General features: G+C 42.1%; 3 protein-coding genes across 3 annotated transcripts in view; 2 read left to right on the top strand and 1 right to left on the bottom strand.

The window, feature by feature from the left end:
* Positions 1-25867, top strand: part of LOC124644358 (BTB/POZ domain-containing protein 7) — a 40819-nt gene extending 14952 nt beyond the window's left edge. Inside the window, exons 16-27 of the mRNA XM_047183670.1 lie at positions 279-401; positions 1014-1106; positions 2288-2473; positions 4539-4618; positions 4996-5100; positions 7975-8057; positions 11772-11841; positions 22122-22255; positions 23165-23230; positions 23672-23733; positions 24829-24910; positions 25595-25867. Of these exons, the coding sequence (XP_047039626.1) occupies positions 279-401; positions 1014-1106; positions 2288-2473; positions 4539-4618; positions 4996-5100; positions 7975-8057; positions 11772-11841; positions 22122-22255; positions 23165-23230; positions 23672-23733; positions 24829-24910; positions 25595-25845 (1335 nt within the window). The 3' untranslated portion in view covers positions 25846-25867. The remainder of the gene's footprint in view (positions 1-278; positions 402-1013; positions 1107-2287; positions 2474-4538; positions 4619-4995; positions 5101-7974; positions 8058-11771; positions 11842-22121; positions 22256-23164; positions 23231-23671; positions 23734-24828; positions 24911-25594) is intronic.
* On the top strand, positions 12400-13877 carry LOC124644503 (putative nuclease HARBI1). Its single transcript, XM_047183924.1, has 2 exons — positions 12400-12870; positions 12976-13877. The coding sequence occupies exons 1-2, from the start codon at positions 12650-12652 to the stop codon at positions 13838-13840; spliced, it is 1086 nt and encodes a 361-aa protein (XP_047039880.1). The 5' UTR covers positions 12400-12649; the 3' UTR covers positions 13841-13877.
* Positions 14103-15949, bottom strand: LOC124644504. The gene is made up of 5 exons (XM_047183925.1): positions 15209-15949; positions 14949-15062; positions 14654-14716; positions 14511-14576; positions 14103-14431 (listed from the first exon to the last, which is right to left on the bottom strand). The coding sequence occupies exons 1-5, from the start codon at positions 15603-15605 to the stop codon at positions 14109-14111; spliced, it is 963 nt and encodes a 320-aa protein (XP_047039881.1). The 5' UTR covers positions 15606-15949; the 3' UTR covers positions 14103-14108.
* Positions 25868-26087: the final 220 nt, after the last annotated feature.

Genomic DNA, 26087 nt, shown 5'->3' with positions numbered 1-26087 from the left:
TGTTCGCGCGAGTTATCGCGGCGTTTATCAAAGATGGCGTATAAGGGCGGAGCTATTAATGTTTCTCGTTCCTTTCGCCCCCGCATGTAGTCGCGCTACTTTCTTAGAAGATTTTGCGTTATGATATCTCCGCTAGTTCTTTTGTTCTACATGGTCCTAAATGAAATGTTTGTCTTTGAATATTTAGAGGTTTCAAATGAACAGATCCTTTCGTTTATCTGACTTTTATCAATTGGCTCTCGTATATTTTGCTAATACAGTTATTTCCTGTTTTCCAGGTGGTCCGTCGCGGCATAGTGGCTATGGGCGCGGGCGAGGGCGCGGGCACGGCGGCCGCGTGGCTCGGCCGCGGCTCCTACCGCCCGCCCCGCTGCTTCCTGCCTTACTTGGACGAGCTGAAGGTATGTTGTACTGTCGCGGCATAGTGGCTATGGGCGCGGGCGAGGGCGCGGGCACGGCGGCCGCGTGGCTCGGCCGCGGCTCCTACCGCCCGCCCCGCTGCTTCCTGCCTTACTTGGACGAGCTGAAGGTATGTTGTACTGTCGCGGCATACTGGCGGGCGACTACCCAAAGGGTAAAACGGGATCATATTCCCAAGACTTCGCTGTCTGTCAGCAAGCAGTAGCTCATATACCGTGATAGTTAGACAATTGAAAATTTTACAGAAGTGTATTTCTGTTGCTGCAATGACAACAAATAAAACTCAATATTTAAAAATCATTTATTGAAACTTGGCTGCTAAACAGCACTTTTTGAATGTCAAAAATTTACAAAAGACAGCTCCAAAACGCTCACCCTTCAACTCTTCCTATGTATTTTTGTGAAAGAATGTAAGTTTGGGAAAGAAGTGGCGCAACAAACTCCCCAGCAACACATGTCTGTCTTTCTTTAAAAAAAAATCTTTATGATTACAATTTCTACACAAAAATGATGCAATGTACAACATAACGTTATACGCCTACGGGTGTATATTTAGTCGATGAACTAGCCTATAATATTATATCTTTCCCCAGGCGTTACTAGAGGACCAAGCGGTGCCGGAAGCGGAGCTGTCCCGCGCGAGACGCGAGCGCTACCTGCATCGGATACCCGACACCTTGTATATGGTGAGTACTATCAGTACCAGACAGAAGCAACCGCGAGGCCCCTAAGAAAATTAACGCGGGGTCTCATGACCCTGAACAAAATGAGCGCGGGGCCCCAAGTAAAATTAGCTCGAAGCCTCTACTGAAATTAGCGCGAAGCCTCTAGTGAAATTAGCGCGGGGAGCCCTTGTGAAATTAGCGCGGGGTACCTAGCAAAATTAGGGTGGGCCCCAAGGAAACTTAGTGCGGGGCCTATAGCAAAATGAGTGCGAGACCCCCAGCAGAATTAGTGCGAGGCCTTAGCAAAATTACCGCCCCCCCCCCCCCCCTTAGCAAAAATAGCGATGGCCCCTAGCAAAATTAGAGCGGGGCCCTAACAAAATTAGCTCGGGGCCTCAACAAAATTACCTCGGGGCTCCTTAGCAAAATTAACTTAAGGCCCCTCGTGAAATTAGCCCCCTAGCAAAATAAGCAGTAATTTTTGGCTAAGTAATTAAAAGAAATTCATACAAAATAAATCCCTAACTATTCTAAAACATCAAAATTGCACATCGTTATAATTCAAGTATTCACTTCTGCCGGCACCCTCGGAGGCGAATTCACAAAAGCCATATGAGTCACGTGTCAGACTGAAATAGGTGATATTTTGTTCACGCATTATTCGACGACAAAATCTACCTGCCAAAAAAGATTCGGTTATAAAATTGATTGAAATAGAATAGCTTATGACTTAGTATTTTCAGCAATTAACAGACAAAATCTAGTATATTTGCCTCAAATATATAAGGTTCCGTCGAGTTTAGTCTACGTAGGAAGGCACCTACGCGTGAACAAAATCTAGTTGAGTAGAAACTCAATGCAATTTTTGTTTACCGCGAAAGAGTTTTTCTGTCGCCGATTTGTTTGTGACTTCAGTTATGTTTTTTATTTGAATGATCAAAATATTTAGTTACCGCTGTTACGTTCTTTCTAGATTATGTGCAGTACTGTTATAAATAGATCAGGGGTTTTGTCAAGCGACAGATACCAATTCAGTTTGCATTTTCATTCTGATGGATCTTCGTTGCTGCAACGATTGAGTGAATTCTTGAACAAAGTCTTCGCTATTTTGGGCAATTTCTGTACTACGGTTTCGTCAAGATTTCGCCTTTCGGAGTGCAAGATTTTTTTCTTTCTTTCTATAACTGTAATTTATCTCGTAGGTGGCAGCGGCGCGGTCATGCCCCCCGCGCTCGGCCCCCGCGGCGGACACGGGCGGCGCCCGCGCCTGCGTGTCCCCGCGCGTGCTGGCGGCGCTGCGGGCCCGCACCCGCCTGCTCCGCGCCGCGCCCCCCGCCGCGCGGGCCCTCGCGCTGCACGAGGGGGGCAGGGACACTGTGTACAAGCAGGTATGTACTACTGCAGGGGCCCGCACCCGCCTGCTCCGCGCCGCGCCCCCCGCCGCGCGGGCCCTCGCGCTGCACGCGGGGGGCAGGGACACTGTGTACAAGCAGGTATGTACTACTGCAGGGGCCCGCACCCGCCTGCTCCGCGCCGCGCCCCCCGCCGCGCGGGCCCTCGCGCTGCACGAGGGGGGCAGGGACACTGTGTACAAGCAGGTATGTACTACTGCAGGGGCCCGCACCCGCCTGCTCCGCGCCGCGCCCCCCGCCGCGCGGGCCCTCGCGCTGCACGAGGGGGGCAGGGACACTGTGTACAAGCAGGTATGTACTACTGCAGGGGCCCGCACCCGCCTGCTCCGCGCCGCGCCCCCCGCCGCGCGGGCCCTCGCGCTGCACGAGGGGGGCAGGGACACTGTGTACAAGCAGGTATGTACTACTGCAGGGGCCCGCACCCGCCTGCTCCGCGCCGCGCCCCCCGCCGCGCGGGCCCTCGCGCTGCACGAGGGGGGCAGGGACACTGTGTACAAGCAGGTATGTACTACTGCAGGGGCCCGCACCCGCCTGCTCCGCGCCGCGCCCCCCGCCGCGCGGGCCCTCGCGCTGCACGAGGGGGGCAGGGACACTGTGTACAAGCAGGTATGTACTACTGCAGGGGCCCGCACCCGCCTGCTCCGCGCCGCGCCCCCCCGCCGCGCGGGCCCTCGCGCTGCACGAGGGGGGCAGGGACACTGTGTACAAGCAGGTATGTACTACTGCAGGGGCCCGCACCCGCCTGCTCCGCGCCGCGCCCCCCGCCGCGCGGGCCCTCGCGCTGCACGAGGGGGGCAGGGACACTGTGTACAAGCAGGTATGTACTACTGCAGGGGCCCGCACCCGCCTGCTCCGCGCCGCGCCCCCCGCCGCGCGGGCCCTCGCGCTGCACGAGGGGGGCAGGGACACTGTGTACAAGCAGGTATGTACTACTGCAGGGGCCCGCACCCGCCTGCTCCGCGCCGCGCCCCCCGCCGCGCGGGCCCTCGCGCTGCACGAGGGGGACAGGGACACTGTGTACAAGCAGGTATGTACTACTGCAGGGGCCCGCACCCGCCTGCTCCGCGCCGCGCCCCCCGCCGCGCGGGCCCTCGCGCTGCACGAGGGGGGCAGGGACACTGTGTACAAGCAGGTATGTACTACTGCAGGTACACCTAGGGGCCAGGAACACTCATTGCAGGAGAGAGGGACATGTAGTATCGAAATGTCCAATAGAAAAAGTTTGACCGCCATCATCAAAAAGAGGGGGTAGGTACCAACGTGTCAATCCTACATCGCACAAACTCCCACAACTTATTTCAACACCAGCTGTATGTTAGAACCCGACAATTATCAGGCAAGTCCACCAAAAACAACAGCGTTCTGGTCACGTCATTAGAAAAGCTATTTGAACCAGGAGTGATTGACTCATGTATATTACACGACCAACCCTAATTTATCTCGGTTATAAAATTGAATCAAATGAACAAAATTCGAGGCCAAAAGCTATTTCATTTCAGTCGATTTTCATCCATTTCACTCTGACTCGTGACTCTTATAGCTTTTGTAAATACGCCTCCGATCGGAGGGTACTCCCAATCCTTAGGGGTATGAAGAATAATTATATTTAGAAAATACCTCTTCAAAATGTAATGTAAATTGCCACCGTGTCTTATTCAAGTTGACAGCTGTCAGTGTAAGCTGGGTTCCACCACTTCTTCCCAGTAATAACACAGGAAGTGGTGAAAGCTGGGTGTTTTGGGGGCTGTTTTATGTAAATTTCTGACGTTCGAAAAGTGCTGTTTTGCAGCCAAGTCTGAATAAACGATTTTTTTATCGACTTCAAAAAAGAGGTTCCCGGTTTGACCAGTATTGATGTATGTTTGTGCGCAATTATCTCATGTCTGCGTATCTTTAGTATATGTCAGACTTAGGAAAAGATTTTAGGTGTATTATTGAAGTCGGTTTTGCTTTTGACAACAGTACAAGAGGTTAATCCTATTCACCGATAGATGGCGTTAATACAATACAAACATTAAATGTTTCTCTCTTCCGCCAACAGATAGCGCTACGAGCGGTGCGCGAGATGTCCCTGCCCGACGCGTGCGCAGACCTGCTGCTCGCAGACCTAGACTTAGACAGGTGAGCAGACATATATTACCATCATGATGTGTTTATACGCGATGCTATCTGTTGTTATGCGCACTAGAGATTTGGCTATGATATTACCGCCGTAGAAGTAATGTCAAAGTGCAAGTATTGGATAAAAAGAATTTTGGTAACGCCAGTTAGTATTTGTTGAGTTAGGGAAAAAAAAGAAAAAATTTAATATTTTTTTTTCTATTCTAAAAAGGAGGGACTTGTGGATTTGGATGCCCGTGTTTTGTTGTAGAAATACTCACTGCGAGTTTGATTATTTTAGCTTGGAAGACAGTAATGATACTTTGAGTTCAGATTTAAAAAAAAATGAGATTATAGATATATTTTTTAAACTTAAAATTTTAATTATATGTTTGCAGGGAGAGAGAAGCTGAAGACTGGGAGTCAGTGACGGAGCGCGAGAGACCCTCCGACGATACCGACCCCGAGCGCTGGCCCGACCAGCCGCCGCTCGACTGCTGCAGGTAACCATCCGCCTAGCCGCTTCCTTAGCACTGAGTCAGTGACGAGCGCTGGCCCGACCAGCCGCCGCTCGACTGCTGCAGGTAACCATCCGCCTAGCCGCTTCCTTAGCACTGAGTCAGTGACGAGCGCTGGCCCGACCAGCCGCCGCTCGACTGCTGCAGGTAACCATCCGCCTAGCCGCTTCCTTAGCACTGAGTCAGTGACGAGCGCTGGCCCGACCAGCCGCCGCTCGACTGCTGCAGGTAACCATCCGCCTAGCCGCTTCCTTAGCACTGAGTCAGTGACGAGCGCTGGCCCGACCAGCCGCCGCTCGACTGCTGCAGGTAACCATCCGCCTAGCCGCTTCCTTAGCACTGAGTCAGTGACGAGCGCTGGCCCGACCAGCCGCCGCTCGACTGCTGCAGGTAACCATCCGCCTAGCCGCTTCCTTAGCACTGAGTCAGTGACGAGCGCTGGCCCGACCAGCCGCCGCTCGACTGCTGCAGGTAACCATCCGCCTAGCCGCTTCCTTAGCACTGAGTCAGTGACGAGCGCTGGCCCGACCAGCCGCCGCTCGACTGCTGCAGGTAACCATCCGCCTAGCCGCTTCCTTAGCACTGAGTCAGTGACGAGCGCTGGCCCGACCAGCCGCCGCTCGACTGCTGCAGGTAACCATCCGCCTAGCCGCTTCCTTAGCACTGAGTCAGTGACGAGCGCTGGCCCGACCAGCCGCCGCTCGACTGCTGCAGGTAACCATCCGCCTAGCCGCTTCCTTAGCACTGAGTCAGTGACGAGCGCTGGCCCGACCAGCCGCCGCTCGACTGCTGCAGGTAACCATCCGCCTAGCCGCTTCCTTAGCATTGAGTCAGTGTGCCACATGGAGCAACTGCCTATCTTCTCAACCTAGTAACCTGGCAACCTGATACCTATTGCTACTAATTATGAGACTGTCTGACTTCTGACTACTCGTAACGACTGCCAAAGATGTTCAAATGACAGCCGGAACTAATTAAGGGTCCGTTCAAACAGTCCGGCTCGGAGAGCATCGGCGCGCATTTTTCTTTTCACACAGACCGGAGCCGATCGGCTGCGCGAGCAAAAGTACGCGATCGGGGCCGGTCGTCCTCTTATTATTTCACACCAAGCGCCTTCGAGCATTCTTAATGTCAAAAGCAGTGCACATGCAAAAATAAACCTTAATACTAAGTACTCGATTCTTAGTATTTGTAGTAAGGTTTATTTTTCAACGTGTTTGCTCTTGTTTGCTCTTCTCTCCGAGCCGGTCTGTCTGAACGAACCCTTAATGTGTATTCTGAAACATGAATGAATTCGTCACTGTGGAGATGGTCAGACCGAGCCAAACGTTCATCTTATGATCGTCTTACAGCCAGTTTCTTCATCAAAAGTAAAAGCCAAAGTAATGTCATAAAGTAAAAAGGGGAATTATAAACCGAGCGATTAAAAAAACGCTTTGCGACTGATGATGGCATACTGTATTAATAACTTGAGCGGTATGAATTTGAGTAAGCGAAAAATTAACTAAACTAACAACGAATATTGATTAATAATAAAATCCAGAACGAGCTTACAAAAAGTGCATTGTGATAAATCCATTTCATATATTAAAATTTTATCCGAGCGACTACATTACTAAGTGAGCGACTGGAAATACAGAGAGGGCAACTTCAATATTAAGATAGAATCGATTTTTCTAAGTGTGGTTATACATAACGTACTACTAAATAGTTCACTTTGAGCAAAGTTTTGTAAGCTGCTTTATTAATGATTATTGGTTCCTGATATTCTATTTTAAGATGGCAGAATTTTGAAAACGAATTGCTGCAAAACCGACTCCACGTAGTCTTGTTTGCCCTACCCCTAGAGTGCAATTCAAAACCGCGTAGGCGCGGAGGGGCGAGGCGGCCTGCGAGCTGAGGCGCAGGTAGTTTTTAAGGCTAAGGTGAGCGTGAAAACCATCTGCGACGATAAGCTCGCATGGGACAGCCGGAGCCCCGCAGCGCCGGAGCCGTGACAGAAGCCATGCTTGCTGAATGTTGCATTGTGCTTCCATGCTGCATGCCTGCTTGCATGCTTCGCTTCAATCCCCTTCCCTCGCTCCGCTATCCCCCGCTTACTTCTTGGTATCTTAATTATACATTTCCGATTAATATTTAGGAAATGAATAGATTTCCTAGGAAATGTCGTATAATGTAATTTATTTCACACATTTTGTATTCGAAACACTTCATTTAAGATAAAATGCCGCTCAGTATAAAAAATACATTTGCCAAATATTGAAAAAAATGCAGGACGTAACGTTGACACTCAAACAAATATTAAGTCGCTCAAATATTATGAAGCTGCTCATTTTGTATTTTAAGTAACTCAAATTAATGTTTGTAAGATACTATTCTGTTGATTTTTCGTCACTTAAGGTTAGTCGCTCACTTACGGCCAGTTTCTTCATCAAACATAAAAGTCAAAGTAATGTCTAAAGTAAAAGTAACGGTCAAATTCGTTTTTTCAAGGCTAAAGTGACAGCAACACTAATAGAAAAAGCGAATTTGAATTTTGAAATATAACTAAAATTAATTAGTTTAATTGCTATCCAAGTAAAAATAACAGCAAAACTAAAAAATAAACCGAATTTGACCGTTACTTTTACTTTATGCCATTACTTGGGCTTTTACTTTTGATGAAGAAACTTGCTGTTAAACAAAAATAATTAATTAAGTGGACGGAGAGTGGAGATGAGATGTTAAAATTAACTGTTCATATTTTTTTGAATATAGTAGACTAACTAACTTACCTAACCTGTCTTACGTGAATTTGACGATTGTAAAAGTAGTGATTTGTATACATTACAATATAAATATGTACGTGTATGTTGTTAGCAGGACGCTGAGCGGCAGTGGGTCGCTGCGCTGCGCGTCGGGCGGCAGCGTGCGAGCGCAGCCCGCGCTGCACATACCCATCGGTCAGTATACTCACATTTTATTTATTTTAAATGTTAGGTAATACAATAGCTTGTATGTCTCTACCAGACCTCGGGACTATAAAGTCCCAGATTTATGGGAGGCGAACGTGGGGCCGAAGCCGACACGCTGAAGCCCTTTTGAGACAACTTTAATGAAATGGTGACACAAAACCGACGATTATCCCCGTATTAGCCCGGTCAAAATAGACATAAAAGTAGTGGTCAAATAACAAAAATTTCCACAGAGCTGATTTTTGGTGGAGAGCTAGATTTGATCATTATAAATAAAATACTAAAAGTCCCCATCGATCCCATGTGTGCGTCGAAAGTTATTCGAGGTCAAATGTCAAAATTTTAGGTTTTTTGATTTTTTTTCGAAAACGGTAAGTTTTATCAAAAAAAGACATCAGACCAAAATTGTAGATTTTTAAATTTTCTACAAAAATGCCATCAACAGTTTTCTCCTAAATCTTACCATTCCTGAGATATCGCGATTCAAAGAGTCACACTGTACGTACATGATATGCACATATAAGCCACGTACATACGAGGGCTGCCTTTAAGTTGTATCGTTTGAAATAAGTACAGGCAATCTAATAGGTTAATACCATTTATTGTTTTTCAAAGAATTCTCCGCGATATTTAATGCACTTTTGCACGCATTAAACCCAGTGCTTGAAACATTTATTCCATTCTAAAGTGGGGGTAGTCAAATTGGCCGATTTGTATGAGTCAACAGCTTTTTCAGGTGTGCTGAAACGTTTACCATGAAGACTGCTTAATTTTGTGGAATGTAAAACAATCGTTATGCCCACGGATCTATGTCACGGTATGTTACATGTTGGTCTGCGACAATTAACTGCCGCATAGCCTCGATATTATCTTGGGTCATATCGGGTTTTGAACTACCTTCACGTGGCTTGTCTCTAAGGGTGCTTACATAAAGAAACAGGTTGCCGGTACAGACAAACCTATCATATAATATTTCAATACAATCCTATTGACTCACTTATAAAGAAACAGGTTACCTGTTTACCTGTTTCTTTAGAATATTATACCTGCACTGATCGGTACCTACCCGTACAGGTTTGTCTGTACCGGCAACCTGTTTCTTTATGTAAGCACCCTAAGGCTAGATTGCCCACTTTTAAATCCTAAATATCAGCGTACTGCAGTCCTAAAGCATGGTTCTGCATCACTAAACACAGAAATTTTTTTTTTAAAGCGCTGAATTCGCGACAATCCGCTTTTAAAATTGTAGAAAATTATCGCACGCTTATTTAACTTCGACATTTCCATTTTTATCCAGAAGACTGGGGTTGGAAATTGATACATAATATCTGGAACCTATTAAAACTTTACTCCCACCTGCTCCAGGAAAACTCCTGACATAATTTTTTGCAATTGCAAAAAAGATTGTAGTATCAAATCATCCTCCGAGCCCTTTTCCCAACTATGTTGGAGCCGGCTTCTAGTTTAACCGGATGTAGCTAAGTACCAGTCCTTTACAAGGAGCGACTGCCCTATCTGACCCCCTCAACCCAGTTACCCGGGCAACCCAATACCGCTTGGTTAGACTGGTGTCAGACTTACTGGCTTCTAACTACCCATTACGACTGCCAAGGATGTTCAATGACATCCAGAACCTACAGTTTAACGTGCCATCAGAAACAGTCGTTGGTGTCCAAAATATACTTAGAAAGTACATACAAACTTAGAAAAGTTGCATTGGTACTTGTCTGACATGGAATCGAACCCACTCATACTCGAGAGGTTGGTTCTTTACCCACTAGGCCACCACGAGTTTTTGTATGAATCTGATAAATCTAAAACAATCTCAATAATAGTTAACCCAATAGATAATATCAATAATGACATCATATTAGAACTTGACGGCAATTATTCCCTTAAACTATCCTAAAATTGTCATGACAGTTAGTGGAGTAGGCCTACAGGAGAAACTACGGTAAAAAAAACGCGCCGAGTACACTACCTCATAGCTGGCGTGGAAATGTGTGCATGTCATGTATGGAATATACTTTAAAGCGCAATATCTCAGGAATGGTAAGATTTAGGAGAAAACTGTTAATGCAATTTTTGTAGAAAATTTAAAGATCTACAATTTTGGTCTGATGTCTTTTTTTGATAAAACTTACCGTTTTCGAAAAAAAATAAAAAAAACCTAAAATTTTGACATTTGCCCTCGAATAACTTTTGACGCACACATGGGATCGATGGGGACTTTTAGTATTTTATTTATAATGATCAAATCTAGCTCTCCACCAAAAATTAGCTCTGTGGGAATTTTTGTTATTTCAAATGTCTATTTTGACCGGGCTAGTATACACTATAGAAATGTACCCAAGGACAATCCCCGGTTCTGTGCTAAACTATACATTAGTAATTATTATAAGTAAGATATCGCCAATTAGAAGTTTTCACAACTAAGATGAACAATAGTAAGCTACTTATCAAGACAAACCTGAATTAAAAAAATAAAATTATACAATGAAATGCATGCTAGATACTACTGAACATGATTAAAGAAGTATTCACACAGTCTTTTTAAGTTTAATAAACTTCCCTGTCCCATGAGTCATATGTGATACACACCGATTGTTTAAACTATTGTGTCTGCTTCGTGGACAGTGAAGTGGTTAACAACACTAGTGTTACAAAGATCGATATCGACTTCTTCGCAAGTCGAATTATATGCCCGACTCGCTTTTGTCAGATGAAAGAAAGAAAGAAAATATTTTTTATTGCGCAACCAAAGACGCATTACACACACTTAAAATTAGACACATTATACAGAAATAATTATAGAAAGAGAAAATATAAGCTTAAAGCGCAATAGTCCCTCGCTCAGCATAATGCTGCGACCCGGAACAAGACGAGATAAGAGTTTTGTCTATACGTGGTTTTAATGTATCTATGTACAGTCAACTGCAGGTCAGTGGTAACAGTTTTATACGAAAATCCTACTTATTACTATTGAGTTATGATGCATGACAGTTACCACTGATGTGCAGTTTACTGTACATGTCCGAATAAAGGTACAAGTTCATCGACATCATACTTTCTAAGTATATCTTGAACACCAATGACAGATATAAAAGTGAAGAAAAACATCTTGAGGCAACCTGGACTTATAGTCTGAAATCAGCAACCCCGCATTGAGCGCACGTGGTGATTAACGCTCTATCCTTCTCCGTGTGAGAGGAGGCCGCAGCCCAGCAGTGGAACGATAACAAGCCTGTAACAGTAATTTCCAAGTAACTGTTGCCACCACGCTTGCTCAATGCGGGTTGGTGATTTCAGACTATATACTCGTAGTCAAGTCTTCAAGTGACTGTCATTTAACATCCTTGGCAGTCGTTACGGGTAATCAGAAGCCAGTAAGTCTGACACCAGTCTAACCAATGAATATCGGGTAACTGGGTTGAGGAGGTCAGATAGGCAGTCGCATCTTGTAAAGCACTGGTACTCAGCTGAATCCGGTTAGACTGGAAGCCAACCCCAACATGATTGGGAAAAGGCTCAGAGGATGATGATGACTCGTAGTCAAGTCTTCAAGATGTTTTCCTTCACCTTTTTATTAGCCATTGGTGTCCAAGATATTCTTAGAAAGTACATAGGAGGCTGCAGCCCAGCAGTGGGACGATATAAAGGCTGTAACAGTAACGTAATAAACGTACTGTTGTTGCGTTACAGACAACAGTCGCGCGGGCACGTGCGGGAGACGAGATGGTGCCTCTAGATCTGCTGATGCTGCACTACACAGGTATGATATCATTACTTGTTTGTTTTTTTATAATTTTTATATTTATTTATTGGGTGATTTATGTGTGCGTACGTATTTCCGATCTATACAAGGTTAGAGCACAGTGTGACAAAAATGTGATTCCTTTTTAATTTTTGTACATTATACACTCTTTTGCAAAAAAAAGCGGGCACCTATGCGAAATCTTAGTTTTGAGGACTTTACGTGTATTTCAAAGGGTTTTAATGATTGTAGTATATTTCTAGCATCAAAAGGGTTAGCCTAGCATGCGTGAGAGTGTATTCTAAATTTGAATTTTGTACAATTGCTAAGAAATTGGTTAAACTTTGTTTTGGACTAATTGCTGGCTGAAAGTTCGTCGGTGTTTTGAAAAGTTTTTGAAGTGATTTTCAGAAAAATGATGATGCAGTTTTAATTAATGATTAATGTACTTTTTTGTTGGATGAAAACATTTTTAAAAACTATGCGCATTTGATAAAATTTTCACCTGCTCTAAATGGGCTATACTGATGATTGATGGCAATGTTAAGAGTTGTGGTATTTTAGTGTAAGGGCCGATTTTTCAATGGTCAGATAAAGGGAAAGATAAGGTTTATTCCACAGTTAGCGAGAATCTCAATTTTTCAATTGACAGATAGGCCCTAACGGTCAGGTAAACTCTCTATCCAGCCGATAAATTTATCTGGCCCTTTACGGGCCAGGTAGCGCGCTAACGGTCAGATAACTCAGATATTTTGTCATTTCTGCAATCACGCGCGTTCGTTTTTGTAGGTTATACTTGTGTTCTTGCTTCCTAAATTATAAAATAATGGATATTTTTGATTCTATCGACGACGAAACAATCGAGGAAGATGATATAGTGCTAAATTATTTAGAGTCAGAGAGAAGAGAAAGAGTTATTAGAGAGAGACCTGATAATATGTCTCTATGGGATGATAAGAAATTTCATAGGAGATTTCGTCTCGAAAAAAGTACTGTGCAATTTTTATTAACCCTCATTGAAAGTAAAATCGCCAACGTAACAAACAGGTAAGAATTATTTTCTATATAAATAATAAAAACGAGATTTTTGTATATTGACTACGATCTAGGTAACATTGAAAGATACCTATATATTATTTTTTTATTTTTCAGAAACAATTCTGTTCCAGCTTTACAACAATTACTTCTGACTTTGCGGTTCTATGCGTGTGGTAGTTTCTACATTACGATAGGTGATTTTGCTGGAATACACAACTCAACTGCGAGCAAAATTATAAGAAAAGTTACTGAAGCAATTGCCTCTCTTCGCCAGGAATTTGTTACATTGCCAGCTAACAGAGAAGAAATATTATTAGTACAGGAAGGATTTTTTAATATTGCCCGATTTCCGAGGGTTATAGCGGCATTGGATTGTACTCACATCAAGATAATTTCACCAGGTGGCAATACTGCAGAAGACTACAGAAATCGAAAAGGTTTCTTCTCATTGAATGTGCAAGCTATGTGTACTAGCGACTTAAAATTTGAAGATATAGTAACACGATGGCCAGGTTCAACACATGACAGTTTGATATTCTCAAACTCTGCAGCAAAGTTTCAGTTTGATACTAATAGATTTCAGAATGGACTGGTCCTAGGTGACAGTGGTTATTTCTTAAATCATTATTTACTAACTCCGTTAAGTGATCCTCGAACAGAAGCCGAAAGACTATATAATGAGTCTCATATTCGTACTCGAAATGTAATTGAGAGATGTTTCGGGGTTTGGAAAAGGAGATTTCCTGTGTTAAGTATAGGAATGCGGTGCCGAATCCCTCTCGCTCAAGACATTATTGTAGCAACAGCAATTTTACATAATCTTGCAAGAATTAGAAATGAAAGCGAACCACCTGTGGATCCTGAAGTCCACATACCACAACAACCACAATTTGAAACTCTCATTGCTGACCAGCCAGGACACCAACACAATAGTACAAGGGACTCTATGTTAGAATATTTTGAAAGTCTAATCAACTAGTAATGATATATTAATAAACACAATTTTATAACTACAATGTGTTCTTTTTATTATACCTCCACTTTACAGTAATCATATTGTTATAATCAAATAATTTGTGGTGAGGTATTCACTGCTTTTGAATAGGATTATTAGAATTTAACAGTCTGGGTTTGTAGTGATAAAAAATTAATTTATTGGAACTAAACACACACATTACAATAAAAAATGGTCAAAGACTAAAGAGATCCTTGTTTTGTTGAATAGGTAAATGAAAAAAAAAAACATTTTATAAATCTTTATTTATTATTTCTAAAGGACTTGTTCCATAATTTACACCAGTACGGAGCTTACTTAATAGTACTTCATGCATTTCCTGCTTCCTTCTTTCATCATTATGCAGGTTCTGCATTTTTAATAAGTGTGCCTGTTTGACAAACTCATGCTCTTTTATGGCAATTTCCTTCTGGAGCTTCACTAGCTCTAAGCGAGATTCAGTTAAATGGTCCAGTTTTGCAGTCACTCCAACTTTAGTAATTTTTTGATTACTTTTCAAGTATGGACTAATCTTAGTTTTTAAAGCCTTTGGCTTCCATGAAGACCACTTATTCTCTGAAAATAATGATAAGTTTTAATTAATGTTATTTTATACAATGTAAATAAATGAACTGGAAAATTGATAAAGACATACCTTTTTCAGTTTGATCCACTTCCATATCCTGTATCTCTATAGATTGAAAGTCATCAAAGGCCTTGTCTGAAAACAAATTAATTTACTATTATATTTTATTACACTATTATACTATGTACTTTTTTTTCAATAAATTAAAATACCATTTCCAATTTCACTGTTAACTTTCTCCTTTAAATCCTGTTGCGGGCAAAACTCTTCTTGATCTAAAACAAAAAAATATATTCAGGTCCTTGTTTTTCATTTTACATTAAATAAATATATATAGGTTGAACATTCTGTAAAAAAATCAGTGGCCATCATGTGATCATAAATCTATCAAGGATATGAGTAAAAATCAAACATTTATTCTTTTCCATTCTGCAGCCAGAGATTAATTACAGCACATGTTTAGTTATTTTCTAAAGTTATTTATTATTATTGAATTAGATATTTTACCTAAAGTACACGGAATATCGTCATCACATGGTACAATTACTAAATTATTTTCTAATGATTGCAGTGGCAACGATAGCGGGTCAACTTTAGCAGTCTCTTCCAGTTCTAAAGGTTCTGAAAAAAAAAAACAACAATACACAAACTGCTTAGAAAGATGCTAAAGATAAATGTAGTGCGTTATTACTTTTGTTTTCATAAACACTATATCAATTCCCATGGTAACATCAACAAAAAATATTTTAAAATATTTGACTTCATACCTGGAATTTTGTCGCTGTCATTTCGAGCATCCAGCCCATTGATATTCGAACATATCGCGATAACCCTCTCCTGTATATCTGTAACCTCTGGGGCTGAAGAGGGCCCGCCACCAGTTTTGTACAGCTCTTGCCGATGTTTGGCCAATGTTTTTTTGGTTTCCTTTTTTATGCCTTCATATTTAAGCTTCAGGCTCTTGGTACTCCTCGCTGTAAATCCCGTAGCCGCATTAAATAATGAACTGATTTTTATCCACGCTGCTTCCTTTTCTTTATTGGTTACGGCGTCTGTCTGCTTATTTTCAATTATAGTACGGTGTTTTGCCACCAATTCAGTCAATAATCTTATTTCGCTTTTGTTAAAATTCGTGGAACGTTCACGTTTTACGATATTTTCCATGATTACACACAACACACAAACAGCAAACAATAAATTCGAACGGAAAATAAATATTAACACGAAGACGAGTCGTCAAAGTTTAAGGTTATGTTATGATTCCCTCTAAAATGTGACAACCGCTGTCATTAAGTTGAAAATTGTTTGTCTCTTTCTTAGATCTGTAAATGTTCATAAGCGCGTCTCGCTCACACAGATGTAGTGTGAAGCTAGTCACAAAAAAAGGTCAGGTAGTAAACTGACTGGTAACTATGCTTTGAAAAATTGAAACTCTTTATTGGTTCGTTAAAGAATCAGATAAAGTTATTGATCAGTTAGCTACTTGACGTTTTATCTGGCTCTTGAAAAATCAGCCCTAAAGCGTTCTATTGTTTAGATATTGTACCGACGTGTTTTACAATATCGCTTTTTCATAATTAAACACTATTTAGAGGAGTATCAGTACCTTGGGCTGCGACAAAACCAATTTAAAGTAAGCAGTACCGATCACAACTCGTCTCCTATCGGACTTTGACATTTAAAAAATACCAAATTTCGTGATAAATGTTAAAATTAACCACATGAAAAATGGTGAGGAGGGTTGAAGCTATCTAAAAAGTCAAATTATTGCCGCGTTGAAGCTCTCGATAACTCCATAGGTATCGGGTTACTAAACGATGATTTAGCTGAAAAGGAGTCAAGAATTCAAAATTATTGGCCAAACGTATGTTTCTTAAGAAATGAGCAGATAGCCAATTATTGTTATGATTTAAGCAGGAAAGTGCTGTAGATACCAGAAAATCTCGGTGCAGGTAAGTTTATTTAATAAAATGTCCGTGGGATCAAAACACGCTATTTGAACGCTCAGACTCATAGATCTTCGGAGGTCTACGGAGTTTTCCAAGAGACGAGGTTGTTTAAAAATCAGTGATTACGAGACCTTAAGACCCCGTGCTCACAGTCTATGCAGATGCACTATTTTCTGTATTTTGTAGAATTTCAAGACTTTTAGAAATGTAAAAGTCCGATAGGAGACGAGATGTGATCGGCACTGCTTACTTTAAATTGGTTTTGTCGCAGCCCAAAGTACTATACTCCTCTAAACATTATTTAATTATGAAAAAGCGATATTTTAAAACACGTGGGTACAATATCTAAACAATAGAACGCTTTACACTAAAATACCGAAACTCTTAAGATTGCCATCAATCATCAGTATAGCCCATTGAGCAGGTGAAAATTTTATCAAATGCGCATAGTTTTTCAAAAATGTTTTGATCTAACAAAAAGGTACATTAATCATTAATTAAAACTGCATCATCATTTTTCTGAAAATCATTTCAAAAACTTTTCAAAACACCGACGAATTTTCAGCCAGCAATCAGTCCAAAACAAGGTTTAACCAATTTCTTAGCAATTGTACAAAATTCAAATTTAGAATACACTCTCACGCATGCTTGACTAACTCTTTTGATGCTAGAAACATACTACAATCAATAAAACCCTTTGAAATACACGTTGTCTGATCTTGACATAAATGATAGATTTGCTTCTATATTTTATAAGTTTTAATTGAATTTGTACAATATTGTGTGGTGTGATAGTAATGACGTATAAAAAAGGTAAGAGGAAGAAAAAACATAACAAAAACATCAAGTACGTAATACCAATATAAGAAAAATAAAAACCAAACTGGAACATGGACGATGTTTGAGCCATGTTAGGCCTCAACATCCTCCCGCCGTTGAAATCTTCGGAGTTCAACTACATATGCAGTTTATCAGCCGAAAGTAGAGGACACAGCCGAACTAGTGGTCGCCGCACGACGCCACGCTGAGTCTTCACATCTGCAACTCGGGAAATTCCATCCGAGCCAGGAAATAATCTTGTCTCTCGTCCTAGTCTCCAGCATAAGGGAGGAGAGTTATCCTCTTTTAGAAGAACCAGGTCTCCAATGTTGAGACTGGTATTGTCAACCTTCCACTTGCAGCGTTGCTGTAGCTCAGCGATGTATTCACGCTGCCATCGACGCCAAAAATGTTGATGGAGGTGTTGTATCCGCTGGTACCGTCGTAGGTTGTTGATGTTGTGGTCCTCAAGCGAAGGCGACGGAATAGCGGTGAGAGCCCGGCCAATCAGAAAATGACCAGGGGTAAGGCAAAGGAGGTCATCGGAAAAAAAAAAAATTAAACAAGTTTGACAGTATTGAACGTTTAGTTGGGTGGGTTATTGTTCTTTGATAAAAGTGATGAATGTATAGGAAAATGAAGTGTGTCAGTTGATGGGTCCCAACCCAAACCTAATGTACTAGAAGACTCACTGAGAGTTAATTTATCATCAGTATTTATTGAAGAAGAATCAAACACGAGTTTTTAAGTTACTTTTAAGTTTTCTTAAATTAAACCAACCCAACCTTAATGCCGCAGTAACTCCATTAAGAATACGCTTTAGCTCTTGCTCGCTATCACTTGAAGTGATCATATCGTCTACATAAAAATCATGTTGAATAACATTTTTAATTATAACATCTGGATAGTCTTCACCGAGCTGCCAAAGACAACGAGTGCTCAAATAGCTGGAACTTGCCATACCATAAGTGACAGTATTAAGTTTCATTGTCTTGATAGGTAAAGACTCATCGTCTCTCAATAGTATAAGCTGTAAATTTCTGTCTTTATCATTAAGTTCCACCATGCGATACATCTTTTCTAAGTCTCCGGTCAATAGTTATTTGTTATACAAGAGTGCAAAGTTGCTTTTTAACGCGGGCTCAATTTTGATGACTGAGCAAGCGAAGGATTCTAAAATTGAAACACGAGCGTAGCGAGTGTAGCGAGTGTAGCGTAGTAGTGTTGAAAAAACACGAGCGTAGCGAGTGTTTTAATAATTAGAATCCTGAGCGATAGCGAGGGAATCAAAAGAGCACAAGGTGAAAAATCTTTGCACTCGAGTGCAACACGTAACTTTTCATCCCTCCTCATCGAGGAAATTTCTAAATGCAAAAAAACAAAATGGCGCGCATATGAGTATCAATTTAAAAAGAAGGACCTATTAAAGTTCATTTATTTGAAAACTCAGCTTAAAAATGAAACGAGGTTAAAAATCTATGTAAAAACAATAATAAAAATCACTTAATTAGTTGAATAATTATTTTAAGCAGTATTTTATTTGTTTAATATGTATTTGTTTGAAAAGTCTTATCAAGCTTGTCACGATGTGTAATGTTCTAAATTCAAATCACTTTGCCGCTCTAGAGGATAAAAACGGCTTTTGTGCTCAGATATCAAAGGATAAAACTACTCTTTTCGAGATGGTGGGATGAAAAAGATATTTATACTGTCTAGCCCGTACTAAAATGGAGAAAAGAGAATCCTGCAAATTTTGACCTACCATGAGAATGTCATTTATTGACAGCCCAGATGAAGTAGCAGCTGAGCCATCAAACACAACCCGAATTTTGGTTGATTCGCTATTTTCTTTGAATACAGCATGGTGGCATAAAAAATGTGAAAGATCAGGGCGTAATATGTCAGATTGTGAGAGATGATCCAGCTGTTCATATTCCTTTATAAACTTAACATACTCTAATTTAAGCTGTGGGTGCTTTCTAAATCTTTTCTCTAAAAGATGAAATCGTTTTTTTGCTTGTGTGTATGATTCTCCTAAACAATTGGGTGAATCTTTAAGGGGTAATCTAACAGAAAATCTTCCAGTAGTTAATCGTTCAGTATGAGTTATAAAGTGTTTTTCACATAGCCGTTCCTCATGACTTAATGTTGATTTTAATGGTATTTCTTCAAGGTCCCAGAATCTGGAAATTTGCTGATTAAAATCTTTTTCCACTATGTCTGATGAAGACAAAGAATGATGACATTGGATATTGACTATGTCGTTTAAATTATTTAATTCAGTTGGACCTGAAACAATCCAGAACTTCTTAATGTAGGATTATTAGGGCCTAATGACTGTTGGTGGCAGCCAAGAATGTCCCAAAATTTTTGAAAAAGAAAAAAAATCTGCTCCGATGAGCAAATCAACATCAGAGGATTGATTAAAATTAGGGTCAGCAAGGTGTACCTCTGGAGGTATTTTCAGTTGCTGAGTGTTTAGCGTGTATGTAGGAATTTTACTAGTTAGTTCAGGTAGAATTAAGAATGAAGTTGTGACATGGAATGGCTTGATTAAAGAGTTAAAGTGTGCCACACAGCTTTCCTTTACTTTACTATGAACCTGATTGCCGATTCCAACAATGTTTATATAATCATTATTTAAAGATTTACCTGATAGACATAATTTATCCTTTAGAGATTGTGTCATGAATGAGGATTGACTCCCGCAGTCCAATAATGCTCGTGCCCTTTCTGTTTTATTAGTTGTTGGATTGGATACCTCAACCATCGCTGTGGATAGTAAAATATACTTTGAACCCTGTGTTGTACAGTTATAGCTCCACAAGAATTTGTGGTAGTTTCATCAGGTGTTTCTGTCACTACCGGGATGTGCAGGAGTGCATTGTGTTTTTTCTTACACTCCCGGCAAGGCCGGAGGTAACAGTTCCGTGTTATGTGTCCTGACCTTAAACAATTTGCACAAAGGTTTAATTTATTTACTTCAGCTATACGTTCTTCTACACTCTTGGCTTTAAAAATAGGACAATCATAAATTCTATGTTGGCCTTGACAAACAACACAACATGAGGCAGTTGAAGAATTATTCTGACAAGCAGAGTTAGATGTAAAGGATTTATTATGTGGCCGATCAGATTTATTATTGTTGTTCTTAAATGGAGTTGAACCTGAAGCCTTGTTGCTGTTATTGCTATTCGATGAATTATTTAAAGATACAAGAACATCTGCACGATCAGTTAGAAATTTGTTGAACTGCTGGAGATTGGGCACCACATCTTCCATAGAGCCACGCCACTCCTCCCGTTTAGTGAGAGTACGATTATCAAGCTTAGAACTAAGTATATGTATTAATAAAGGGTCCCAATTATCAGTCTGTAGACCTAGCCCAGACAAAGCTCTCAGATTCTTGGTGACGTGGTCCACCATGTAACGAAGGGATTTGTCCGACTCACGAGTCATATTATTTATGTTTAACAGTGAAGTGAAATGATGACTAATTAATTGACGCTTATTGTCATAACGGTCACAAAGTAGTTTCCAAGCAATATTATAATTAGAATCAGATACCTCTAAGTTGCTCACTATTCTAGATGCTTCTCCCTCCAGGTATGATAAAAGATAATGAAATTTATTTATAGGTGCAATATGCCCATTATCATGTATGACAGACTTGAAAGTGTCACGGAACTCAAGCCAACGGAAGTATGTACCATTCAATTTAGCAATTTCTAACCGCGGCAACTTGAAACCTGCAATGAGATTATTAGATACAATGGGATCAGATGACACATGGGTTTTATTTGACTGGTGCTTTTGAATGATGCCTTTAGCACTTGAAATGCTGGAGATAAATGATTGTTCAATATTGTCGCGTTCGTCAATCTCCTCTTGTAAATTACTTGAATTTGACACTTCTATCTGATTCTGCAAGTCGTCAAATTTTAATGATAGGGACTCAAATCGACTGAGTCTAAGTCCCAACTCAGCTACTTCGGTGTTTGTAATTGTGGCTTTTGATGTTAAATTGGTTAAATAATTTTTAAATTTGGTAATTTGACCCTTTATAGAGCTACGTTTAACAAATAGTTCTTGTAAACTTTGCATGTTCTCGTCTTTGTCCATTCTTATTATTGTTACGAATACACAAGGTTAAGGAATGTGGGGAATTTAGGAGGAAACTTAGCTGCATTGGCCGGGCTGGTGACGGTGAATTTGGTGTTCTTCACGTGTGTTTCAACCAGGTATTTGTAGGCTGCATTGGCTGGATATCCGTGTTTACACGCTCGGTCCTGTCACGGTCGCCAAAATTTATGTCTGATCTTGACATTAATGATAGATTTGCTTCTATATTTTATAAGTTTTAATTGAATTTGTACAATATTGTGTGGTGTGATAGTAATGGCGTATAAAAAAGGTAAGAGGAAGAAAAAACATAACAAAAACATCAAGTACGTACAAAACCAAACTGGAACATAGTCCTTTGAGCCATGTTAGGCCTCAACACACGTAAAGTCCTTAAAACTAAGATTTCGCATAGGTGCCCGCTTTTTTTTGCAAAAGAGTTTATTTGTAATTACATATATCTTTTTGAAAGGAATACGGACCAGAGTGTGCAAAGAAGTCAGTTTTTTTTTTACAAATGGTCAGTTTTTGAATTGTGTCACATAGAATGACCAAAAAAATTCACTGAAATCATCATAGATACTTTCTGCTCAGAACCTATGGTTTTCCTTAAAAATAAGCATTGAAAGTCAGTCTCTAACAGTCCTTGTGACTCCGACGTAACTCCCTTGCTACACTATGATCGAAAAACTATTAATTTTCATCTAATTCTTGCCAATTTACCTGTTGCAAACCGCCCTAATTGAAACGTTTCTGGCATTTGAAGCATCTATTATTCTGTCCCCTTCAGACAGTCAGTTCCCCGGGCGGCAGGCAGGCCGGCTGGCGCGGCGTTATCAGCATGTGTCCCCGACGTGTGCGCGCCCAACGCCAACACGCATCTGCTCACCGCCCGGGACTACTTCCGACACGCGCCGCCATGGGGTATGTACAGCACAGTCAGTCCCCCGCGCAGCACTGTCCGCCTGCGTGCCCGACGTGTGCGCGCCCAACGCCAACACGCATCTGCTCACCGCCCGGGACTACTTCCGACACGCGCCGCCATGGGGTACGTAAGGTGAACTACTTTTGGTAGGGACACTATATGGGAGACTACTTTTGACAGGGAACTGTTTTTGACAGGTAACTACTTTATAGTGAGGACTACTTTTGACAGGAAACTACTCTTTATACAGGGAACTACTTTTCATACATGGATTTGGGTGTGAACTGGCTCGTTAGTCTGAAATTCATCAGCTCTACGATGCACGGGTGTATCAATCACCAACTTTCAGACTCCGAGCTGCTTTGTGAAACTCTCTAAAGCCCACAAAGCGATTTCGGCCCGACCCGGGAATTGAACCTGAGACTACGAGCACAGTAGCCCGGCTTGCGACCACTAGACCAACGAGGCAGTTGTTCAAATTACAGCATATATGCAAACAATCCAATGAGAACTCTGCCTCGTTAGGACGCCAATGGCGACGTCGCCGGCTACGTATCCATAATATTGAAATATATGATACCTTACTCACTTGGCGACGGTTTGGCAACGTCACCAAATTGAAAGCGTGGCTTCTAGATACTCTGGCAGCTCGGCGACGATGCCACGGTTGCCACCATAATGTACACGGTATTGTGCACCTAGCTCAGTCAGTCGCCAGTGTGGTCGCCAGTCAGCGTGCGATTTCTTCAGCGACGACGTAATCAATTGACTGTCGGAACACCATGGCTACTCGACTTGGCGACCTTGGGATGCCAGAAGTAGCCAGGCTTGCGCAACTGGCGACGTCGCCATGGCGTCTCAATGTGGCAGAGCCCGAATGATAATAATTTTCATTTATTTTGTTTTAGAATACAGTGGTGGAGGAGTTCTACAGCTAGATTTGGGTGATGGAGCTACGCATACACCACGACCAGGTAACTTATATTTGATTTTGATTTTGGACTACTTCCCGTACATGGATAAAATGTAGCAAATTAGCAGGGATATTGTATCTTCCCAACAATTTTTAAATCATTTCAGTAGTTTCGGAGCCTATGTATTATAACTTAGGGTCCGTTCAGACAGACCGGCTCGGAGAGAAGAGCAAATTCTTAACACGTTGAAAATCGAGTACTTAGTATTTGTGGCAAGGTTTATTTTTGGATGTGCACTGCTTTTGTCATTAAGAATGCTCGAAGGCGCTCGGTGTGAAATAATAAGAGGAGCCGACCGGCTCCGATCGTGTATTTTTTCTTGACGTTTGGCTCCACTTGCATGCTCTTCGATGCTCTCCGAGCCGGTCTGTTTGGACGGACACTTATCCTTCACACATAAGTAGTCTCTTTTTTATTATTTAAAGTGTCATGCTTCCGCAGGCTCTCGAGCTCAGCGGGCGGGCGGCGCTCACGGCAGCCGGCAGCAGCGGGAACACACGCCAGTGAGTTACTTACTGCACCATTGTCCCAACGTATCACTGTACCTCTGGTTCAGCTCATTTGTACATCTCCCTATGTTGGGGTCGGCTTTCAGCCTAACCGGATGTAGCTGAGCACCAATGCTTTACAAGAAGCGACTGCCCTGCCTGACCCTCTCAACCCAGATACCCGGGCAACCCAATACCACTTGGTTAGACTGGTGTCAGACTTACTGGCTTCTGACTGCCCGTAACGACTGCCAAGGATGTTTAATGACAGCCGGGACCATTTGACCACACCAGCGCATTTAAGGTGCCATCCGAAACGTCATATGTGCCATTGGCCCAAATTGTAATTCAACTAAGTAACTCACTCTAGTCTATTTCGAAGTCGTTTTCGCATTGTGTTGAATTTGCTGACCACATGGAAGTCGATGTAAAACAAGTAGCTTGAAGCAGCGTATCATGTAAATAGGTATTGAAGACACTGTCTATATTGTGGTGGAAGTCGCCGTCGTTACGAGTAAATCGATTTAATGTTGAAGTGAAGTGGAAGTCGCCGTCCACATGGCAGTCGGCATCGAATACAGTAACGCAAATTAGCGTGTAATTAAACGAAGATATAGCTGTCTCTATAGTAGTGGAAGTCGCCTTCCACACATGGAAGTCGGTGTCGCTACTGGTACAGTGAAGTAATGTTAGGTGTAGGTGTATTGGTGTTGAAATCCCTGTACATATAGTAGTGGAAGTCGCCGTCCCCACGTGGAAGTCGGCGTCTATACGCGTACAGTGAAGTAATGTGACGTGCATATTGGTTTAGAAGTCGCAGGCTGTACATTTAGAAGTGGAAGTCGCTGTCCACACATGGAAGTCTGTGTCTATACTCGCACAGTGAAGTAATGTGACATGTATATTGGTCTAGAAGTCGCAGGCTGTATATATTATAGTGGAAGTCGCCGTCCTCAATGGAAGTCGGTGTCTATACGAGTACAGTGAAGTAATGTGACATGTATATTGCTCTACAAGTCGCTGGCTGTATATATTATAGGGGAAGTCGCTGTCCACACATGGAAGTCGGTGTCTCAGTGGGTACAGTGAAGTAATGTGACATGTATATTGGTGTTGCAGGCGATGTCGTGTCTCCGCAGCCGCGCCGACGACGACGAGCTGAGAGCCGCCATCGAACTATCCGTTATAAGAGGTAGGTTAAGTTTAACTAGTCGATTTATGTGGTTTTTCTTGTTTTCTTGGGGACTACTGATCGTATCGGGGTAAAATGTAGGCTATGTTACTCGGGAAGTGTAGTTTTCCAACAGTGAAAGAATTTTTCAAATCGGTACAGTAGTGTCGGAGTCTTTATCAAATAAAAAAAATGGTGTAGATGATGTTTTTATTTCTATTTGATTCAAATACATTCAATTTTGCGCATATGTATATATGGAGATCTTATAGTTAACAAAATGTGCATTGACTATATTCTACTATAACATGAGGCTTGTAAAAAAGTAAATTACAAATTAGATACAAATAGCAAGGCAAAGCGCTATGGATGTAACTACTGCATAATACAAACGTGACCACATAAGTTATTTATAGTTATCGGCACGAATCTTGAGCCTGACCTACATCTGCGCACAAGTGATTTATTAGCAAAGAATTAATCCCGAGTGACGGCTATGACGCGATGCACTGCGGGCCAATCACCGCTTTAGCCCGCCCCCGCGCCTCACTTCAGACCACAAAAGGGACCCAATAAATTACTTCTGCGCAGGTGAAGGTCAGAGCTCAAGATTCGTGCCGATAACTATACCGGGACAGAATGACTGACAAAACTGTCCATATTACGGTCTATCATACAAAACACTTAACCATCCACACATTACAGCATACTCGTCCTCCCGCGCCGGCGCCCCACCCCTAGCGGTGTCAGCCTCCCCCCCCCTGGCGCCGGCCGCGCCCCGCGCCCCCGCCCCCGCGGCCCGCGGCTCGGCCACGCTGCCGCACGAGCGACGCACTGCTCATGCCGCCGTCGCCGCTCTGCACGCGCCGCTGCATCAGCCTAGTGGTGAGTCAAGGCTGTGGGATGTTACCGCGGCCCTGGGACATGAAAGACTTATGAAGGAACATGATGATTAATTTATTTATGTATACAATGTTGTATACTGATATTTTTAATATTTGTATACGGTTCTTCAAACCATGCAGACAGAATTGTGTTGCTGGGGAGTTTGTTCCACCACTTCTTCTTCTCAGCAAAAACACATAGGCAGTGGTGAAGGGCGGGCGTTTTGGGGGCTGTCTTTTGTTTTTGACGTTCAAAGTGCTGATTTTCAGCCTACTTTGAATAAATGTCTTTTGATTTTGATGGATTTTTAGTC

Source organism: Helicoverpa zea, chromosome 30 (genome assembly GCF_022581195.2).
Source record: "Helicoverpa zea isolate HzStark_Cry1AcR chromosome 30, ilHelZeax1.1, whole genome shotgun sequence".
Lineage (NCBI taxonomy): Eukaryota > Metazoa > Arthropoda > Insecta > Lepidoptera > Noctuidae > Helicoverpa > Helicoverpa zea.
This window is presented reverse-complemented; position numbering and strand designations above follow the sequence as displayed.

Coding starts and splice junctions, on each gene's coding strand:
- LOC124644503 (XM_047183924.1), top strand. CDS start 12,650: ATGGATATTTTTGATTCTATCGACGACGAAACAATCGAGGAAGATGAT. Junction 12,871..12,975: donor ATCGCCAACGTAACAAACAG/GTAAGAATTATT, acceptor TTTATTTTTCAG/AAACAATTCTGTTCCAGCTT.
- LOC124644504 (XM_047183925.1), bottom strand. CDS start 15,605: ATGGAAAATATCGTAAAACGTGAACGTTCCACGAATTTTAACAAAAGC. Junction 14,717..14,948: donor CGATATTCCGTGTACTTTAG/GTAAAATATCTA, acceptor TTTTTGTTTTAG/ATCAAGAAGAGTTTTGCCCG. Junction 14,432..14,510: donor AGTGGATCAAACTGAAAAAG/GTATGTCTTTAT, acceptor CATTATTTTCAG/AGAATAAGTGGTCTTCATGG.